Source organism: Anomalospiza imberbis, chromosome 22 (assembly GCF_031753505.1).
Source record: "Anomalospiza imberbis isolate Cuckoo-Finch-1a 21T00152 chromosome 22, ASM3175350v1, whole genome shotgun sequence".
Taxonomy (NCBI): Eukaryota; Metazoa; Chordata; class Aves; order Passeriformes; family Viduidae; genus Anomalospiza; species Anomalospiza imberbis.
Window position 1 is genome coordinate 5,686,862 of NC_089702.1, and position 19,380 is coordinate 5,706,241.

General features: G+C 69.6%; 4 protein-coding genes across 6 annotated transcripts in view; 3 read left to right on the top strand and 1 right to left on the bottom strand.

Annotated features, from left to right (window-relative positions):
- The window catches only part of MRPL10 (mitochondrial ribosomal protein L10), a 112,967-nt gene that overhangs the window by 89,086 nt on the left and 4,501 nt on the right, over positions 1-19,380 (top strand). The window lies entirely within an intron of this gene.
- SP6 (Sp6 transcription factor) lies at positions 4,275-8,486 on the top strand. Its single transcript, XM_068211961.1, has 2 exons — positions 4,275-4,693; positions 7,344-8,486. The coding sequence occupies exon 2, from the start codon at positions 7,368-7,370 to the stop codon at positions 8,469-8,471; it is 1,104 nt and encodes a 367-aa protein (XP_068068062.1). The 5' UTR covers positions 4,275-4,693; positions 7,344-7,367; the 3' UTR covers positions 8,472-8,486.
- On the top strand, positions 12,328-16,173 carry SCRN2 (secernin 2). Of its 3 annotated transcripts, none has more exons than XM_068211945.1 (8): positions 12,328-12,392; positions 12,858-13,034; positions 13,417-13,598; positions 13,775-13,974; positions 14,054-14,269; positions 14,585-14,750; positions 14,824-15,001; positions 15,510-15,757. In XM_068211945.1, exons 2-8 carry the CDS (start codon positions 12,864-12,866, stop codon positions 15,666-15,668), a joined length of 1,272 nt encoding a protein of 423 aa, XP_068068046.1. In that variant the 5' UTR covers positions 12,328-12,392; positions 12,858-12,863; the 3' UTR covers positions 15,669-15,757. The 3 variants fall into 3 exon arrangements, with proteins under 3 accessions (XP_068068046.1, XP_068068047.1, XP_068068045.1); XM_068211946.1 differs by having other exon boundaries at positions 12,335-12,392; positions 12,863-13,034; XM_068211944.1 differs by lacking the exon at positions 12,328-12,392 and adding an exon at positions 16,052-16,173 and having other exon boundaries at positions 12,785-13,034; positions 15,510-15,679.
- Positions 15,812-19,101, bottom strand: LRRC46 (leucine rich repeat containing 46). The gene is made up of 8 exons (XM_068212698.1): positions 19,071-19,101; positions 18,951-18,990; positions 18,760-18,868; positions 17,936-17,982; positions 17,732-17,841; positions 17,502-17,571; positions 16,419-16,585; positions 15,812-16,323 (listed from the first exon to the last, which is right to left on the bottom strand). The coding sequence occupies exons 1-8, from the start codon at positions 19,099-19,101 to the stop codon at positions 15,974-15,976; spliced, it is 924 nt and encodes a 307-aa protein (XP_068068799.1). The 3' UTR covers positions 15,812-15,973.

Genomic DNA, 19,380 nt, shown 5'->3' on the forward strand with positions numbered 1-19,380 from the left:
CTCGGGGACACCCGCGGGGACAGCGCGGCTGTAAAGGCTCCCGGCGGTGGGGACACGGGGACAGCCACGTGTGGGAGCGGTGGCCTGGGGACACCTGGACAGGAGCCCGGTGCTGGGTCTGAGCCCCCGAGAGGGACCCCGGAGCTGGGGGGGACGTCCCCCAGTGGCATTGTCACCCCCAGGGTGGGGACCTGCGACACCAGCCCGGCCTGGGGGGGACATCCCATGTGGCACTGCCACCCTCCAGGGAGGGGACACCGCCTGGGGACCCCGAGCTGGGGTCCAGGGGGTCCCCGCGGGCTCAGCCCAGGCTGCCGGGGAGGGAGGGGACGGGGTCGCCACCCGGCTGTGACAACTTGCAGGGACAAGTGGCAGCCTGTCGCTCCGTGCCTCAGTTTCCCCAGGAGGGAGTGATCCGTGTCCCCGTGCCTGGGAAGGGGACATCGCCCCCGTCCTGGGGGTGACACTGGTGAGCAGTGAGGGGGGACAGGGATGCGCTGGTTGGCACGGCACGGCTGCGACGGGCACACGGGGACACGGGGACACGGGGACATGGGACACGGGGACACGGGGACACAGGGACACGGGGACAGAGGGACACGGGGTCTGCCCGCTGTCCCTATCTCCATCCCTGTCCCCGTTCCTGTCCCTGTCCCCTCTGTCCCCGTCCCCGTCCCCGCTGTCTCCGTGCCCCGCTGCCGGCCGCTCCCCGCCCCGTGCCGGGCAGGTTTCCCCAGGCCGTGACTGACAGCCGGGCCGGCTGGGCGCAGATACGGCAGCGAGATTAGCACGGGACTAATTAAAACTCAAATTAAAAATCGCATTTAACCCTCCGCCGAGCCGCCAGCTCCGTCGCCGCGTCGCAGAGGTCGAGTCCCGGCAGCAATCGCTGCTCCCGCTGAGGAAACGCCGCCTCCGGGCGCGCCGTGACCCGGCCGCGCTGCGGGCAGGGCAACCCCGTCGCGATAATCGCGATAGAGATCTCTGCCGGGCTGGCAGGCGGCCCTGTCCTCGGGGAGCGGGTGGGCAGCGCCGTGCCAGCTGTGCCCCGGGCTCGGCGCCTGCCGCGGGGCTCCGTCCCTGTCGCCGCGGTGGCACAGCTGGAGGACAGCGAGGGGGTGGTGTCCTAGCGGATACCGGGACACCCCCGGGGGGCCGTGACACCCCCCTAGGACTGCGACCACCCCGCAGGGCTGTGCCCACCCAGTGCCACCACCATCCCTTCCTCACCTGGCATCGTCCCCACCGTGCCACCTCCAGCAGTCCCGGGGTCCCCCCCAGGCTCAGCAGGTTCAACGTCACCCCAGCGTCACCCCCTCGGGGCCGTCTGGGCGTGGGGCCCCCCAAAACCCGCGGGGAGGATCCCGGCAGTTCCGTCTGTCCCCGTCTGGGGCCCCGCGGCCACCCCCGGGCTGTCCCCTCGGCGCGGGGCGACCCAGACGGCGCAGCCCTGTGGCAGCCGCGGCAGAGCCGCCCCCGGGGCACCCCGAGTGCGTGATCGGCACCCACCCGCGTGGGAGGGCGCGCAGGGACGTGCTCGGGGACAGGGATGAGCCGAGAGCCACGCTGTGACACCCCCGTGTGACAGCGGGACGGGGACAGCGACACGGGCACCCATTTTGGTGGCCCCGGAGGGAATCGCCGCCTTCCCGGAACCGGGAGCGTTCGGAGCGCTCGGCCCCGGGGCTGGCAGGGGGTCGCGATGTCCCTCTGTCCCCTCAGCGTCCCCCGGGGACATGGGGGACATCGCTGTGCCTCTGTTTCCCCGCACACCTCCCCGACTGGGGGGAGCACGAGGTGACCGTGCTGCTCCATCCCTCTGTCCCTCTGTCCCTCTTCATCCCCCACCCCCATTTCCCCTGTCCCCAACCCCCAGTGCCACCCCCCGCCCAACCCTGCCCTTGTCCCCCTCCCTGTCACCCACCGAGGGCCGTGTCCCCCCCATGCCAGGCTCTGGGGACACCCCGCTGCCGTTTTGGGGAGCACCGAACCCCCCTGTCCCCCCTCGGTCCCCCCTCCCCCGCTGCCTGTTCACTCGGAGGGATTGGAGGCATTTGCCTCTTGCCTTATAATTTATGCAAATGAGCTCTGTAATTAGCAGTAATTTCAAGGCACGGCTCGGGGTTTCAGACACTCGGTGCTGAGAGGAGATCCCCCCTGGGATGCGCCGTGATTCCCTGCCCTGGGTGGTCCCAGCTCTGCTGGGGGGGGGGGCTCCAGGAGCCCCCAGACCCCAAATCCTGGTCCCCCCAGTGCCCCCATTCCTGTACCACCACCTCATGCTGCTCCCAGACTCATCCAAGCAGGATCCCAGCCTGGATCTGAGTTTTGGGATGGGTCTGAGGGTCCCAGGGGGGTTTTGGGCTGCAGTGCTGCTGGGATGAGGTGGTCGTGGCCCTCCCAGAGCCCCATCCCTGTCCCCACATGTCCCCCACATCCTCCCACCCTGCAGCCCCTTCCTGGAGTGGGGAATGGCCGGGGTGGGAGCGCCTGGGATCATCCTGCACTGGGAGCACTGGGAGCACTGGGAGAAGCCCCTGGAGCGAAGGGACGGGGACAGGCCACGCGTGCAGGGTGGCTGAGGGGCAGCTGGGGACCAGGAGACACGGTCCCTGTTCTCTGTGGTGGCACAGCAGGGATGGGGACTGGGATGGGAACTGGGATTGGGATTGGGATGGGAATTAGGATGGCTGGAGCTGCACATGCCAAGTCTGCCCCAGAGAGCTGTTGATGGCCACAGTCCGGCCCCCAGGGCCAGCCAGGGAGCCCAAGGCCACCACCCCAACCCCAGCAACACTTGGGGGTCCCCAAACTGGAGCAGCCACAGGAACAGCCCTGGATCCTCCCGGGCAGGCAGAGGAGAGGAAACACAGTGGGACCCTGAGATTGGGGTGCACCCAAATCCCCCCAGATGTGCCCTACAGAGCCCCAGGTGTGTGTCCGCCCCCATTTCTGCACAACCAGGAACCCCATCAGCTGCTTGGCCTGCTCCTTCCCATCCCAGCATCCCCCTGGCAGGATCCCCATCCCGGGATCCCCACCCCAGTGTCCCCATTCCAGTGTCCCCATCCCGGGATCCCCATCCCCGTGTCCCCATTCCCGTCTCCCCATGCCGGTGTCCGCATCCCACCATCCCCACCCCACTGTCCCCATTCCAGTGTCTCCATCCCCCTGTCCCCATCCCGTAATCCCCATCCTCGTGTCCCCATCCCCGTGTCCCCATTCTCGTGTCCCCATTCCAGTGTCCCCATTCCAGTGTCCCCATCCCCCTGTCCCCATCCCCGTGTCCCCATCCCCGTGTCCCCATCCCCGTGTCCCCTCCCGGGCCGCCCCTCCCGGAGCGCGGCGGGGCCGGGCCGCGGGGCCGCGCTCAGCCCACAGGGCAGCCGCGTTTCTGTGGCGGCGGCGGCGGAGCCGTCCCTGCCGGGATGATGAAAACCAGGAGAGTTTTCCCCGGGGCCAGGGAGGAGCTCCCTGCACCCTCCGCCCGGCCGGGCGCTCGCCAGGCTGGCCGGGAGCTGCGGGCTCCCACGCGCCAGCCGCGATCCCGGCGCTGCCAGCCCTGTCCCGGCTCTGCGGGGCCGCCAGCGCCTTTTCCCGTGGGATTTGGGGACCTGGGGGCTCCCACCGTGCCCACCGGGGTCCCCACGGGGCTGTGGCGGCCGCCAGCCGGGCGCAGGGGTTGGAAATGGGGACACGACGCGGCGGTGATTAAGTGGCTCCACTGGCCGTGGCGTTGTCACCCGGCAGCTCCCGGGGATCGTCCCTCCCGGCGGCCTCGGGGGCGACACGGGAGACAGGGGGGTTGGACACCCCCGGCCGAGCGGGGACAGGCTCGGCCAGCACCTCCCGGGCGGTTTTGGGTTGCCCCAAATCCATCGGGGTCACGGTGGGTCCTGTGTCCCGCTCCCTCCTGCCAGCTGACCCCCAAAATTGTCCCCTGTGTCCACCCGCGTCCCACTGACCCCACGGCGCAGAACCGAGGCGCAACGGGGGGCACCGAGCCCCCCACGGGGACAGGTGACACCCCTGCGGGCAGGAGCAGGTGGCCGCCTCTGTGTGTCACCCCCGGCGTGGGCACACACACCGGGGGTCCCCGCGGGGGTGGCAGGAGCAGAGGGCGGCCACCCCTGTGTGTCACCCCTTGATGCGGGGACAGCTCCGGGGGTCTCCGAAGAGGGTGGCAGGAGGAGAGGGCGGCCACCTGTGTGTCACCAACAGGCGAGGGGGGGGACAGCTGCGGTGCCTGGATGGGGGTGGGGACAAAAGGGGCGCCCGGGGGTCTCCGGGGAGTGGGGGGTGGCGGGAGGAGGCGGCCACGGGCGCGGGAGGGAGGCGGTTGTTGCTTTCTTCTTTAATTACCCCCCTGTTTGCGGTGTCTGCTGCGAACTTCCCGTCCCCTCCCTCCGCTTTCATCCGCCGGATCCTGGGACCGGAGCCGGCTCCTGTCAAGCGGCGGGGCTGCGGCTCTGCCTCCAAGGGTTAAAATCACCGGGGCCGGGGGTGGAGCTGGGCGGGGGGGCGGAGGGAAGAGCCGGCCGCCGGGCTGGGACCCGGCCATTCCTGCTCGCCCGGCCCAGTGGGTGCCCCGTCCCTGGGGAGCCGCGCGGGTCCCTCGGGGTCCCCTCGGGAAGCAGCGCCCGCGCCACGCCGATGAGGACGGACCCGCCGGGACCTCGCTGCCGCTAGACCCGTACGTACCCCCGGTGCTACCGGGCGCGGGGATGGGACCCCCGGGATGGTCCCGGGGACGTGGCTGCCCTGACCGACGGCAGGGACGCGGCCGCGGCCGCTTCGGCCCCGGCAAGTCCCTGCTCGCCACCCCGCCGCGTCCGCTGGCCACCGAGCCCCGGGGCTCCCGGCCCCGCCGCCTCCCGGGGCACCGCGCTGTGTCCCCTCGCTCCGATTTCCAGCGCGACCCCCTCCCCTCGGGACCGCGACTCTTCCCGTGGGTCTGAGACCCCTCCCGTGGTGCCGAGTCCTGCGGGGGGCTGGACCCCCCCGCCGCCACCGGGGCGGCCCCGTTCCCCTCCCGAAACATCCCCGGGGAGCGCTGCCGCGGGGCGGGCGGGGGTGACAATCCCGAACCCACCGCACGCCCCCGACCCCGCATCGTCCCCCCGGCCCCGGGGCATCCCCCGGGACTGGCGGCATCCCCCCCAAAGCCGCGGCATCCCCCGAGCCCCCGGGCCCGGCCCCGCCGCCGCCCCCGTGCCCCCCGTCGGGGCTCCCGGTGCTGGGGGCAGCGGCGCCCGCCCGGCCCCGCCGCGGGGCGAGGCACCGGCGGAGCTGGGAGACGGGGCCGGGCCGCCTCTGCCCAGCCCGGACCGTGACTCACGGGACGCTTCACCCGCCGCTGCCTCAGTTTCCCTGCGGTGAAATGGCCAACGCGTCGCTGAGCCCCGCCAGGGAGGGAGGGAGGACGCTGGGGGCCCCTGGGGATTTTTGTCATCATTCCCGGATGGAAAAATGTCCTGGGAGGCTCCGTGCCTGGCTGAGGCAGGCCCGTGCAGGGGGGGGGTTTCTCCCAGCGCTCCCCCCATCCCGGTCGTGGCCCTTTTGCCCCGGTTTGGAGCTGGCATGGGGGGGGATGGTGCCGCTGGTCACGGTGGGGCTGCACTGGGGGGTCCCGCTCCCGAGCCGGGGGGGAATCGATGGGATTGGGGTGTTCCAGGAGAGCCCCGTGCTGGATCTGATGGGGTGGGAGCGACCCCGGCCCGCGCGGAGGGTCCCCTCCCCTCCCGCGGGGGTTAGGGGGGCCGGGGGATGTCCCTCAGCCCCCAGATCTGGGGGGGCCCTGTCCGTGCCAGCCGCCACCCCAAAGCCCCGTGACGGGCTGGCACCGCGGCGCTCTGTGGGTTCGACCCCAATTTGGGGAGCAGGGGCTGGGGGGGCTCAGGACCCCACCGAGCACCGCTGCGGGTGGGAGCGATGGACCCCGGCAGTGCCAGCCCTCTCCGAGCCCGCTGGTGTCCCCAGGAGGCGGGGACAGTCCCCAGGAGGGCGCCCGCAGGGTTGGGGTGGGGGGCAGGACCCCAAAATCTGCTCAGCTGCCACCCCGGGGGGCTCATCCTGGCACCAGCTCGAGGCCGAGCCCCCACCTGTGTCGGCAGCACAGGTACAGGCGGGTCCCGTCGGGGGGATTTTGGGACCCCCCCCAAACTCCCACCCCGATCTTTGGGGTCCCCCTGCCTTCCTGGGTGACGGCTGGCAGGGGAAAACGGAGTCCCCGCGCAGCTGAGGGGTCTCCAGCATTGTGGGGACCCTGGAATCCCAGCGTTGGCATCGGGGGGCACTGGGGGTCCGTTCAGGGGATCCCGCACCCCCAATCTTCCAGCACCCCCAAGTGTGTCCCTGAGGGACTGTCCCTGTCCCGCGCGGGCTGGGGGGAGCAGTGCGGGGGTGGCCGGGACAAGGGGATGGTGACGAGAGCGGCCAGGGGTGAGGGGGCTTTCAGGGAGGGGGGCTCCCGGCCGCCCCTCACCGCGGCGCCGGCGGGAAGCCGGGGGGCGGGAGCCGGTGGCGGCAGGTGGATTTCGACACCGGGGTGGGGCCCGTCCCCAGCCCCGTGGGGTTTGCACAGCTCCCGCTGAGTCACGGCCGCCCTGCCGGGAGCCTGCGGGTGCCCGGGGGTCTGGGGGTGCCGCGGGTGCCCCGGGGGTGCCCCGGGGGCGCGGGGCCGCGGGCGCACCCCAGTCCCGAGCCCGGCTTCAAAGCGCTGCCGGGGGCTCGGCCCGCGGCTCCGCTGCCTCATCCCGCTGCCAACCAGCCCGGGGGTGCAGCCCCCCCAAAAAACAGCCCGAGGACTCCCAGCTGGGCCCCGGCCTTGGGGCGGGAGCAGAGGGGGGTGATGCTTTCCCAGCCCGGCTGCGATGCCCGAGAGACAGGTTGGCCTCGGGGGTGCCGCGTCCCCTCCACGGGCTTGGGGATGCCACCTACGTCCCCTTGGGGACCCAGGCAGTGTTGGGGGGCACAGTCGGGGGGTGACCAAGCAGATGTTGGAGGTTTCCTCGGGTTTCGGAATCAGGCACCGACCCCTTCCTGCTGCAGACGCGACCCACCGGCACCAGGGGCTGGCACAGGGTCCGCAGGGGGCGGGGACGGGCGTAAGGGGTGCCCCCCCAAACTGGTGCCACCACACCGGTGTCACAGCGGTGTCACAGAGCAGCGCAACCCCCTCGCTGGGGGCTCAGCGACCCCCAAACCGCGGCTGCCGGGCGCTGCAGACGCCGCCGGTGCCGGTGCCGGTGCCGGGGCGCGCAGGGGCGGGGGGTGCGGAGCTGCCCCCCCCTCCTCTCACAGCTCTTCTCCCCCCTCCCCGCCCGCCCCGCTTGGCCCCGCAGGTCTGTGCGCGCCGCCGCCCCGCAATGCTGACGGCGGTCTGCGGCTCCCTGGGATCCCAGCCCTCGGACGCGCCCCGCGCCTCCCCGACCCACCTGGACCTGCAGCCGCTCCAGCCCTTCCAGCCCCACGGCCCCGCCGCGCCGGGGGCCCCCGACTTCGCCTCGCCGCTGCCCCCGCCCGAGCTGCCGCTGCCCGGGCCCGACGACGCCGCCTTCGCCGCCGCCGGCGCCTACGATCCCCATGGCCCCCCGAGGTTAGAGCTGCCCCCCGACGGCCCCGCCGCCCCCGGAGCCTACGCCAAGCTGCTGCCGGCCGCCCCGGACATGGCGCATCCCTACGAGCCCTGGTTTCGGCCCCCGCACCCCGGAGCCCCCGGCGAGGAGGGCGGAGGTGTCAATTGGTGGGAGCTGCACGCCGGAGCCAGCTGGATGGAGCTGCCCCCCGGGCAGGGCGGGGGGCTGCAGGTGCCCGCGCACCCCGGGCTGCCCGCGGGCCTGGGCGGGTACGGCGGGGGCGAGCACCAGCTCTGCGCGCCCCCCGCCCACCTGCTGCCCCCGCCGGCGCAGCATCTCCTGGCGGCCGAGGGGGTGAAGGCGCTGGAGGCGCCCCCGGAGCCGCGGGGGCCGGAGGGCGAGGGCGGGGGGCGGCCCAAGGGGGCCCGGCGGGCCGTGCCCAGGGGCGGGGGGCAGGCGGCGTGCCGCTGCCCCAACTGCCAGGAGGCGGAGAGGGGGGGTCCGTGCCCCGAGGGGGTGAAGCGCAAGCACCTGCACAACTGCCACATTCCCGGCTGCGGGAAGGCGTACGCCAAGACCTCCCACCTGAAAGCCCACCTGCGCTGGCACAGCGGCGACCGGCCCTTCGTGTGCAACTGGCTCTTCTGCGGCAAGCGCTTCACCCGCTCCGACGAGCTCCAGCGGCACCTCCAGACCCACACGGGCGCCAAGAAATTCTCCTGCCCCGTCTGCGGCCGCGTCTTCATGCGCAGCGACCACCTGGGCAAGCACATGAAGACGCACGACGGGGGCAAGGACGGGGCCGAGCCCGAGGGCAAAGGCGCCGGGGACCCGTCGGCCGCCAAGGGAGGCAAGAGGGAGCCGGAGGGGGGCACGGCCGCCCCCACAAACTGAGCCGCTGAGCCCCGGGGGGGGACACGGATGGAGGTGGGGCGGGGGCCGGGGGGACCCTTCGGGGCCGGTCTCCGAAGGGATTTAGGGCGGGGGTGGGCGCAGGGCTGGCACCTTGTGCTGGGAGCGGTGGCGAGGCCGGGGGCAGCGCTGGCGGCACGGCCCCGTCCCCCGCCGCGGCGCTGGGGAGCGCCGCAGCCGGAGCTGCCCCGCGGCGGTTTCACTTGTCCCGCTCCCGCTCTCCCGCCCCGGTTCTCCCTCCCGCTCCCCCCCACACTCATCCTCCCCCGGCTTCCCAAATCTTTTTTTTTTTTCTTTTCGGGAGGCTGCTGGCAGGCGGCGGGGCTGTTTGGGAGGAACATCAATGGGAGCCGAAGGAGCAGGAGCTGCCCGGGCACGTCCAGCCCAAAGGGGAGGAAGGAGGAGAAAGGGAGAGAGGAGAGGAGAAACCCGGGAGCCTCCGCTCGGGGAGGGCGGCCGCAGCCCCCCGGCGCCCTCCCCACGGTCCCCTCCAAACTGGGGCACCCCGGGCTCAGCCCCCACCCCGTGCCAGCCCCGTTCTCCCGTCGCCCACGAGGTGTTGGCACAGCCGCCCACGGGCGACGCGCGGGGGCTCGGGGGCTGGCGACGTCCCCCGCCTCAGCTGGGGATGCTGAGCTGGCCCCCACCCCTTGGAGCCCCGTTTTGGCTGTGGGGCTTGAGGATGTGAAACCCATTTTTGGCCTGAATCGTGGCTAAAATGGGGAAAAAAAGGGGCGGGGGGGAAAGATGTCTCGCGTGAATGTGAGCCGCGGGGAGCTCGGGGGGCTGCGGGGGCCGCGGCGGGCGAGCGGAGGGCGGCGGGCGGTTGCCCAAGCGCACACCTGCAGCTTTCCCACACCCACCGCCGCGGCCCCGGGCGGGAAGCACCGGGGCGGCCGCGGGCCCGGGAGAGCCGGGACGGCCGCATTCCTCCGGCCTGGCACGGCCGCGCTGCCCGCCCGCCGCCCCGGGACCCCCGCCCCTCCCCGCGGGGCATCCCCCACCCCCGGGCGAGCTGCCCGTGCCCCCCTTGTCCCTTCTGGGGACCGCAGCCATCCCCCTGTCCCCTCAGGGACCCCGTGTCCCCTCCGTGCATGCTGCCTGTCCCCCTGCGGCCCCGTAGCCGTCCCTCCCCGGGATCCCGTAATTCCAGGGAATTCTGCCTGGCCCCCCGTGCATGCTGCCCGTCCCCCCGGGGACCCCATGCCTGTCCCTTCCCAGGTCCCTGCACCTCCCGGGGACACCCCGGGCCTTCCCCCACCAGGGACCCCGTAGTTTTCCTCCCCTGGGGTCACCCCCTGTCCCCAGGGCACCCCGTATCTGTCCCACACCCCTGGCTGGGGGTCCGTGAATCTCGGTTTTTAGATCTTTTGGGGTCTTACACCCCGATTTTGGCAGAACCCCTCGGACACAGGAGACGCTAAAGCCGGGACCTGGGGAGGGGGGTTTTGGGGGGGTGGGGTTCACTGGCTGCTCAAGGCACCCGGGGGTCCCCCCCGCGCTGCCCCCCAGCCAACACCAGTTCAAACCAGTTGGGAATCTGGGGAGGGGGGTGGAGATTTGGGGGGCGCTGACCCCCCGGTATGGCCCCTCCTGGGGGTTCTGGGGGGGCTGCCCAGGCTTGGAGCACCCCGAGGTCAGGGGGGAAGGGGTAGAGGTGAAGTCGAGTGGGGTCCGTGCCCAGAGGGCGCCCCGAGGCCTTCGGTTTTGAGTGTTTTATTATTATTATTATTATTAATTATTAATTATTATTATTAATTATTAATTATTATTATTTTATTAAGGTGAAGCCAGGCTTTGCCGCTCGGGCAGAGTGGATGTCCCAGGCCGAAGCCGTGGCCGTGGGCTGTGCGGATGGGGAGGGGTCGGACCCCTCAAAGGGTCCCGTCCCTGTCCCCGTCCCCGTCCCCGTCCCTGTCCCCGTCCCCATCCCTGTCCCCGTCCCCAGGGATGCGTGAGGGGCTGGCAGCAGCCCCCCCGCGCCGTGGGGCAGGGGCGAGCCGTGGGGCTGGGACCCCCCCAGCACGAGGTGAAGTCTCGCTGGGGGGGTCCACGAGGACGTGTCCCCAGCCGCAGCACGGCCACCGCTGTCCCTCCGCAGGACTCGGGTGACCTGGGCTGTCCGCAGCTCTCGAAGGACGTCCCCGACTCCGGGATTTGCCTTTTCCAGCACAAAATTCCCCCTCGTGTCCCCCAGGTGGGATTTCACCTCCCAAAGGGACCCCAGGGGGGCTCAGGACCCCCCACAATGTCCCACAGCGTGGCACCGACGGGACTTTAGCGGCCGAGCCCGGCTCCAGCAGCATCGGGGGGCCTCCAGCCTTCTGGGGAGCCGCAGATTGTGGGGGCTGCACCAGGGGCACCCCACGGGTGGGCTGGGGAGGTCCCACGGCCACGCCGGGACTCGGGGTTCAGCCTCAGCGAGCTGTCCCCGCCTGGCTCAGAGCCGGGGGGCTGCGAGGGGGGGCCCAGGTGCGCTCAGCCCCCCCAGGTGCGCTCAGCCCCCGCAGCCCCGGGGCTCTCCCTGCCGCGATGGGGCAATGAAGGCTGTAAAACCGGGTGGGGAGGGACGGCGGCCGGGAAACCAGTCCAGCCTGCTGCGGCGTGGGGATCCCGGCCCCGCGCCCCGAACCGCCGCGTCCCCCACCCACCCCCGGGCCGCCTCCCCGGGGCAGGGAGGGACCGGCCCGGCCGGGGCCCCGGGCTGGGGGGCGGCTGCGGGGGGGATGGAGCGGGGTGGCCCCGGGGGTGCCCGGCGAGGGGAGAGTTTGTGCTGTGAAGAGGCTGCGGGGCTGTGGGGTTTGGGTTTTGTACTGGAATAAACGCCGCGTGTTTTCCACTCTCCGGCTCTCCGGCTCCATCCCTGCCGAAGGACGCGGGGGTCCGGCACCCTGACCCCAAATTTTCGCTGTCAGATGATGCAGGGGTTCGGCAACTCGATCCCAAATTATCCCTGTCAAGGGACTCAGGCACCCCGACCCGAAATCAGCCCCAGTCCGGAATCCTGACCCCAAATCAGCCCTGCCCAAGAGACTCACAGTCTGGCATCCCGACCCCAAACCATCCCCACCAAGGGTCTCAAGGGTCAGGAATCCCGACCCCAAATTATCCTCACCAAGGGACCCAAGGGTCGGGCATCCTGACCCCAAATAATTAATTTCAAGGCACTCAGGGGTCCAGCATCCTGACCCCAAATCATCCATTCCAAGGGATTCAGGGGTCTGGGATCCCGACCCCAAACAAGGGGCTCAGGGGTCTGAGATCCCGACCCCAAACCATCCCCACGGAGGGGCTCAGGGGTCCCCCCAGCCTGACCTCGGCTCTCCAAGGCTTCTCAGGATGGGGACACAGTCCGGGGGCTGCTGGCTGTGGGGGTGACACGGGCTGGGACCAGCCGAGCCCCCCACGAGGGTCCCATCCTGCACCCCCCGGGCCGGGCGGGCGCGCAGGGTCCCCCCGCGGGCAGGGCGCTGCCCGGCTGGTCCGTCCGCATACCGCGGGCCGGGCGGGGTGCTGCCCACGCCGGTGCTGCCCACGCCGGTGCTGCCCACGGGGGCCGGGGGTGTCTACGGGCGGTGCCACCCACGCCGGTGCCGCCCACGGAGGTGTGGGAATGCCCACGGGGGTGTTGCCCACGAGCGGCTCTGACCCACGGGACCCCCGCAGGACACACCCGGGTCCGCCGTCCCTGATCCACGGGAGGAAATTCGGGACCTCCGTCCCCGGGTTCTTTTGGGAACTTCCCCGCGACCCACGCGGGTGCCGGTCCCGGTGCCGGTGCCGGTGCCCGCCGCTGCCGCCGCGCGGCCTCCGGCCACCGGGCGCCGCCGTCGCCCGGCCGGGGCTGGACAGGGCGGGCCGGGGCGGGCCCGGGCAGCGGCGGAGGTGCGGAAGCAGCGGCAGGTCCGTGGGGAGGGGAGGCCCCCGCGGGGTCCCGGTCACCGGCGCTGCGAGGGAGGGGTTCCTGTCCGCGGTCGGTGCTGGGAGGGTCCCGGTTACCGCGGCTGCGACGGGGGTGGCTCCGCTCGGTGCGGAGCCGCGGGGGCCCGGGGCAGGGGGGTGCCCCCCAGGTCACCCCGCCATGGGGTCCCCCAAGTTTCAGGGACCACGTCAGCCAACAGCCCCTCCATGGCCAGCCCCAGAGCGACCCTGGGGACACATCCAGGACAGGGACGAGGGGGTGCCATCCCCCTCGGTGCCTCCAGCCCACCCCGCCATGGGGTCCCTGGTGCCCCCCAGCTCCAGGCACCTCTTCATCCCCCAGCCGCCCCTCCACTCTCCCCCCGTCCGGTCCCAAAGGGACTCTGGGGACACAGCCGGGGCAGGGACAGGGGGTTGACATCGCCCTCGGTGCCCGCCCTGACCCAGTTTAGGATGGCAGGGCACGGTGCTGTGCCCTCGTCCTGCGACTGCTTCGTGGCACTGCCACCGCACACGGCGTCCCCCGCCGTCATCTTCGGCAAGAACGCCGATCGTCCCCGGGACGAGGTCCAGGAGATCGTCTATGTCCCCGCTGCCACCCACCGTCCTGGGGACAAAGTCCAGGTGAGCGCGTGCTGGGGCCAAAGGGGCTGTAGGGGTCAGTGCATCAGGTGCCAGGTCACGCGTGTGTGTCCCCCCACTGTGCAGGGCCAGCGTGGCTGCAGGCACAGAGCGCTGAGCGTGCCCGGCGTCACCTCAGTGTGCCAGGGTGGCTGCAGGGACAGAGCGCTGAGCGTGCCCGGTGTCACCTCAGTGTGCCAGGGTGGCTGCAGGGACAGAGCGCTGAGCGTGCCCGGTGTCACCTCAGTGTGCCAGGGTGGCTGCAGGGACAGAGCGCTGAGCGTGCCCGGTGTCACCTCAGTGTGCCAGGGTGGCTGCAGGGACAGAGCGCTGAGCGTGCCCGGTGTCACCCCGTGTCACACCGTGTCATGCTGTGTCCCTGCAGTGCACGTACGTGGAGGTGGAGCAGGCGGAGCGCACGCACGCTGTGGTGCTGAGCCGCCCTGCCTGGCTCTGGGGTGCCGAGATGGGCGCCAACGACTGCGGCGTCTGCGTGGGCAACGAGGGCGTGTGGACCCGCGAGCCCCTGGGCGAGGCCGAGGCGCTGCTGGGCATGGACCTGGTGAGGTGAGGATGGTGAGGAAAGTGAGGAAAGTGAGGAGGGTGATGATGGTGAGGAGGGTGAGGATGGTGAGGACAGCCCCGTGTCCCCATGGTGAGGACAGCCCGTGTCCCCCTGGTGAGGACAATCCCGTGTCCGCGCTGTCCAGCCCCGGCGCTGTCTGATGACACTCCCGGCGCAGGCTGGGTTTGGAGCGGGGCGGCTCGGCCCGGGAGGCCCTGGAGGTGATGACGGCCCTGCTGGAGCGCTACGGCCAAGGCGGCAGCTGCAAGGAGGAGCCGGTGCCCTTCGTGTACCACAACACCTTCCTGCTGGCCGACCGCAACGAGGCCTGGGTGCTGGAGACGGCCGGGCGCTACTGGGCGGCCCAGCGGATCCGCGGTGAGCGGGGACTGGGTGGACTGGGAGCACGGGGTGTCCCGGAGCGCCCCGAGTGACCCCTGGGCCCCGGCTGGCGCAGAGGGCAGCCGCAACATCTCCAACCAGCTGAGCATCGGCAGCGAGATCACGGCCGAGCACCCGGGGCTGCGGGAGCGGGCGCGGAGCCAGGGCTGGTGGAGTGGGGCCGGCGAGTTCAGCTTCGCCCAGGCGTTCTCCCTGGAGAAGCAGCCCCCGCGCATGGAGGCGGCCAAGGCACGGTTCCACGCCGGGAGGGAGCTGCTGCAGCAGCACGCAGGTGGGGACAGGGTGGGGACAGGAAGGACAATAGGACACAGACAGAGATGGGGACAGGGATGGGGACAGGACAGGGATGGGGACACCCGTTCATGGCTCCCCAGGGGCTGATTCCACACTGGCAAGAAGCTCTTGTGGCAGCACTCAGGTGGGGACAGGGATGGGGACAGGGATGGCCGCCCATGGCTCGCCAAGGGCTGCATCTGTGCTGGCACACCCCCAGTTCCTGGGGACAGCACCCTCGGCGCACCCTAACGCGTCCCCGCTGCCCACGGCCGAGCTGGCAGTGCTGAGGTGGCCCTGGCTGTCCCTCCAGGTCACATCACGGCGGAGACGTTGATGTCCATCCTGCGGGACAAGGACAGCGGGATCTGCGTGGACGCGGAGGGGTTCCGCACGGCCGGCAGCATGGTGTCCGTGCTGCCCCGCGACCCCGCCCTGCCCTGCGTCCACTTCCTCACCGCCACCCCTGACCCCTCCAGGTGAGGCCGGCGGTGGGGACAGGGATGGCGCGCTCCCAGGAATTCTGCTCTCTCATCCCAGCTTCTCCTCCAGGTCTGTCTTCAAGCCCTTCGTGTTCGTGGCCGGAGTCAAGCCGGCGCCGCAGGTGAGATCCCCGACCTTCCTGCAGGATCCCGCCAAGCGGATCCCGAGATTCCAGAGCTCCGTGGATCGGCGGCACGAGCTGTACCGCCGGCATCAGGCGGCGCTGGAGCTCATGGAGCGGGACCGGGTACTGCAGATCCCACAGACCCTGCAGATCTCACAGATCCCACAGACCCTGCAGGTCCCACAGACCCTGCAGATCTCACAGATCCCACAGACCCTGCAGATCTCACAGATCCCACAGACCCTGCAGATCTCACAGATCCCACAGACCCTGCAGGTCCCACAGACCCTGCAGATCTCACAGATCCCACAGACCCTGCAGGTCCCACAGACCCCACAGATCTCACAGATCCCACAGACCCTGCAGGTCCCACAGACCCCACAGATCTCACAGATCCCACAGACCCTGCAGGTCCCACAGACCCCACAGATCTCACAGATCCCACAGACCCTGCAGGTCCCACAGACCCTGCAGATCTCACAGATCCCACAGACCCTGCAGGTCCCACAGACCCCACAGATCTCACTGACCCTTCCCCACCCTGCAATGGGATCAAGCTCCGAGCTCTCTGACCCCACCCTGGATTGGCCCAGACTCCCTGAGCTCTCTGACCCCACCCTGATCCCACCAGGAGCGGGGCCAGAAGCTCCTGGAGACGCTGCAGGAGCTGGAGAAGCAGGGCCTGGAGGGGATGCGGGAGCTGCTGGAGGGCACCGTGCGCCCCTGCCCCGAGGAGCTGGCCGACCTCTTCTTGGACTGCGTGGAGGCCGAGATGAAGTTTTACACCTAAACCCCACACAGGTGGGTGGGCTCGGCTTCCCCCACGGCGTTTTTCACGGATAGGGAATCACAAAACATTCCCAGAGTCCGACCCTGACTCTTCCTGACTCCCTCCATGGGTCCCAGCCCCCAGTTTACCCTGGAGAAAGCACCGAGAGGTGACCTCAGCCTGGGACGAGGTGCAAGGGGAAGGACAGGGGTATGGGACGGGATTGGGAGTCCTGCCCACAGCCCCGTGTGTGCTTTCCCCCATTTCCAGCCCCTCAGGATGGCTGTAGGGTGGCATCCAGCCGGACTGGGGTGGGAATAAAGTCTTTATTCCCGGCTGCTGCTGCAGGGTATTTGGGATAACTGCCCATTTCCTGCTCCTTTGGCACCAGTCTCCTTCTCCAGAGCCTCGCCTGGGGGCTGGATGGCACCGGGAGCTCGCTGGGACACGCTGGATGCCGGCGGAGGTGACAGCTGTGCCCCTGGGTTCCCGTGGGGACAGGGCCGGGGACACGGCCGGGGTGTGCCGGTGCCGGCGGCTCCGTCCTGCCCCGGGGCCAGCAGCAGAGCCCGGCGCTCCCACAGCTCCTCCAGCCGGGCCCGGTGCTCCTCCAGGCTCATCCTCCGCCGGCAGCGCGCCCGCCCCGCCAGCTCCCGCCGCAGATCCACCAGGAAATCTGCCAGGGAGGCACGGGGGGACAGCATGCCAGGAGAAGTGGCACTGCCAGCCCTGCGAGCGAGAGTGCCGCGTGTCCTGTCCCCATCCGGGCACCTTTGTCCACAGTGAAGGGAATCCTCAGCTCAGGGAGCAGCTCCTCCTCCTCCTCCTCCTCCTCGCTACTGCAGGAGCCTCCTCCCGCCTCTTCCTCGGCCGTGTTTCCGTGGACGGGCTGGGAATCCAGCTGCAGGAGCTGGGGCAGGGCTGCCACCACCATATCCCTGTGGGAAAAATGAAGGAAAAGCCAAATTTTCTGCAGCTCTGGGATTGGGAGTGGGTGTCCCATCCTCCCTCAGCCCACCAGAGCCTGAGAGAGGAGAACAGGGATTCAAATCCTTGGGGTTTGAGCAGGGGTTCACATCCCTGGGGTGCAGAGAGCAGGGATTCACATCCCTGGGGTGTGGAGAGCAGGGATTCAAATCCTTGGGGTTTGAGCAGGGATTCACATCCCTGGGGTGCAGAGAGCAGGGATTCACATCCCTGGGGTGCAGAGAGCAGGGATTCACATCCCTGGGGTGTGGAGAGCAGGATTCACATCCCTGGGGTGCAGAGAGCAGGGATTCACATCCCTGGGGTGTGGAGAGCAGGGATTCACATCCCTGGGGTTTGAGCAGGGATTCACATCCCTGGGGTGTGGAGAGCAGGGATTCACATCCCTGGGGTTTGAGCAGGGATTCACATCCCTGGGGTGCAGAGAGCAGGATTCACATCCCTGGGGTGTGGAGAGCAGGGATTCACATCCCTGGGGTGTGGAGAGCAGGGATTCACATCCCTGGGGTTTGGTGGGATGGGCTGTGTTTGATGTTTCATGGAATAGTTTGGGTGGGAAGGGACCTTAAATCCCATCCAGTTCCATCCAGGGACACATTCCACTATGCCAGCGTGCTCCAAACTGTCCTGGGACACTTCCAGGGGTCCAGGGGCAGCCACAACTTCCCTGGGAATTCCATTCCATCCCCTCCCCACCCTCCCAAAATCCCCTCTGGCAATGTGACTCCATTCCCCCTTGTCCTGTCACTCCATCCTTTGTCCAAAAATCCCTCTCCCAGCTCTCTTGGAGGTGCTGCAAGGCCACAGTAAGGTCACCCCGAGGCTTCTCCCGGTTTCTGGGGGGTTGTCCTGCCTCTCCTGACCCACCTGTATCCGTCCTGCCGGGTGCACTGGTTCCCTGCCAGGTCGAGGATCCGGAGGCTGTGGGGCAGCTCCTCTGCCGGGACAAAGGGAAAACACCGAGGGGCTGGGAGCCAAAATTCCTGCTCCCCCAAACCCCCCAGAGCAGCAATTCGCCCCCACATCCAGGGAAACTGAGGCAGGCAGGGCGGGAATGGGGATTCCACATGTCCCTGGATGGGTTCCTGCTTTCCCACCTGTGTCCAGCACCTGGATCAGGTTGTGGGACAGGTCCAGGGCGCGCAGATGGGGCAGGCCCTGCAGGTTTTCCACCCTCTGGATGCGATTCCCAGCCAGGCAGAGGAACCTGGAGAGCACAGGGAGGGTGAGGGGGGGGAGTCACAGCCCCCCTTGGCTTCCCCGGCCAAGGAAATCCTTGGGAGGAGGAGGAGGAGCTGCACCTCAGGTTGGGAAAAGACTCCAAATTCTCCATCTTCTCAATTTGGTTCTGGAAAATAAAACAGGAAAAAAAACCCACCAATGTGTGGTTGGTTTTTTGGTGGTGTTTTGTTTTGGGTTTTTTTTTGGGGGGTTTTTTTTTGGTTTTGTTTTTTTTTTGCCTACTGAGTGAAAATTCACATTTTTGGGAACGCTCTGGGATTGCTCCAACCAATCCTGGGAGCAACACAGGAGATTCTGGAAAGGGAATGGGCTGGGGGGGACATGGAGAAAACCCAAAATTCAGGGCCCTGAGCTGAGTGTCCTCATGTGGGTTTGGGAACACTGGAATTCCAGGGGAGTTGGAGGCTCAGAGACCCCCGTGGTGGGACTGGGGGGGGTCACTGGGACAAAACCTTCTGGGATGGAGGGAAACTGTTCCCTTCTGGATACTGGGGAGGGAAAACTCGAGCAGAACTGGGGGTGTCCGTGCCCCCCAGGATCAGAACCGGGGGTGTCTGAGCAGAACCGGGGGTGTCCGTGGGAGCAGAACCGGGGGTGTCCGTGCCCCCCAGGAGCAGAACCGGGGGTGTCCGTGGGAGCAGAACCGGGGGTGTCCGTGGGAGCAGAACCGGGGGTGTCCGTGCCCCCCAGGATCAGAACCGGGGGTGTCTGTGGGAGCAGAACCGGGGGTGTCTGTGCCCCCCAGGAGCAGAACCGGGGGTGTCCGGGGGAGCAGAACCGGGGGTGTCTGTGGGAGCAGAACCGGGGGTGTCTGTGCCCCCAGGAGCAGAACCGGGGGTGTCCGTGCCCCCCAGGAGCAGGCTGGCCCCACCCAGCTCCCCACCTGCTGCAGGTAGAGGCTGTGGATCTCCCCCAGCCTCCGGAGCCTCCCGATGGAGGAGATCTTCTCCCGGTCGAGGCGGATGGTGCAGGTGGGCAGCGGCCCCGTGGAGCTAAAGGGACACGGGGGTGGGGGGTGGTTTTGGGGTGCCCTGAGCCCCCTCCCTGCCAGCCCAGGCTCTGCGGGGTCCTCACCGGGAGCGGGCGATGACGAGGCTGTCACTGAGGGTCACTCCTGTGGGAATTCAGAGTGGGGGTCCAGGCCAGGGCTGCAGCCCCTCCTGCCCGGGAGGAGCCCCCCAGTGCCTCACTCACCCCCACAAAGGCTGGCCCCTTGCTCAGCCATGGCCTGAGGGTCCTCGTCCCCTGCTGTGGGCTGGGGATGTCAGTGGGGAAAGGATTGCTGGGATGGGGGTCAGGGCTGGCACCCCACGGCGGGGCAGAGGGGCTCTGTATCCTGGGGGATTACGGCACTGGAACTGGGGGGATCAGTGGGGCCAGGAGCCCCGGTGTGCGGACCGCAGAGACCCCCGGGATGGGGCCGGGGGGGTCACCAGGACCAGGCCCCACTGGATGGGGGCTCTTAGAGACCCCTGAGATGGAGCCACGGCAGCTCAGCGGGACC

Bases quoted from the DNA above. Each gene is read 5' to 3' on its own strand.
- SP6 (XM_068211961.1), top strand. From the start codon at position 7,368: ATGCTGACGGCGGTCTGCGGCTCCCTGGGATCCCAGCCCTCGGACGCG.
- LRRC46 (XM_068212698.1), bottom strand. From the start codon at position 19,101: ATGGCTGAGCAAGGGGCCAGCCTTTGTGGGG. The intron at 18,991-19,070 runs GTGAGTGAGGCA...GAATTCCCACAG, and splicing joins AGGGGCCAGCCTTTGTGGGG to GAGTGACCCTCAGTGACAGC. The intron at 18,869-18,950 runs GTGAGGACCCCG...GTGTCCCTTTAG, and splicing joins CTCGTCATCGCCCGCTCCCG to CTCCACGGGGCCGCTGCCCA.
- SCRN2 (XM_068211945.1), top strand. From the start codon at position 12,864: ATGGCAGGGCACGGTGCTGTGCCCTCGTCCTGCGACTGCTTCGTGGCA. The intron at 13,975-14,053 runs GTGAGCGGGGAC...CGGCTGGCGCAG, and splicing joins GGCGGCCCAGCGGATCCGCG to AGGGCAGCCGCAACATCTCC. The intron at 14,751-14,823 runs GTGAGGCCGGCG...CTTCTCCTCCAG, and splicing joins GCCACCCCTGACCCCTCCAG to GTCTGTCTTCAAGCCCTTCG.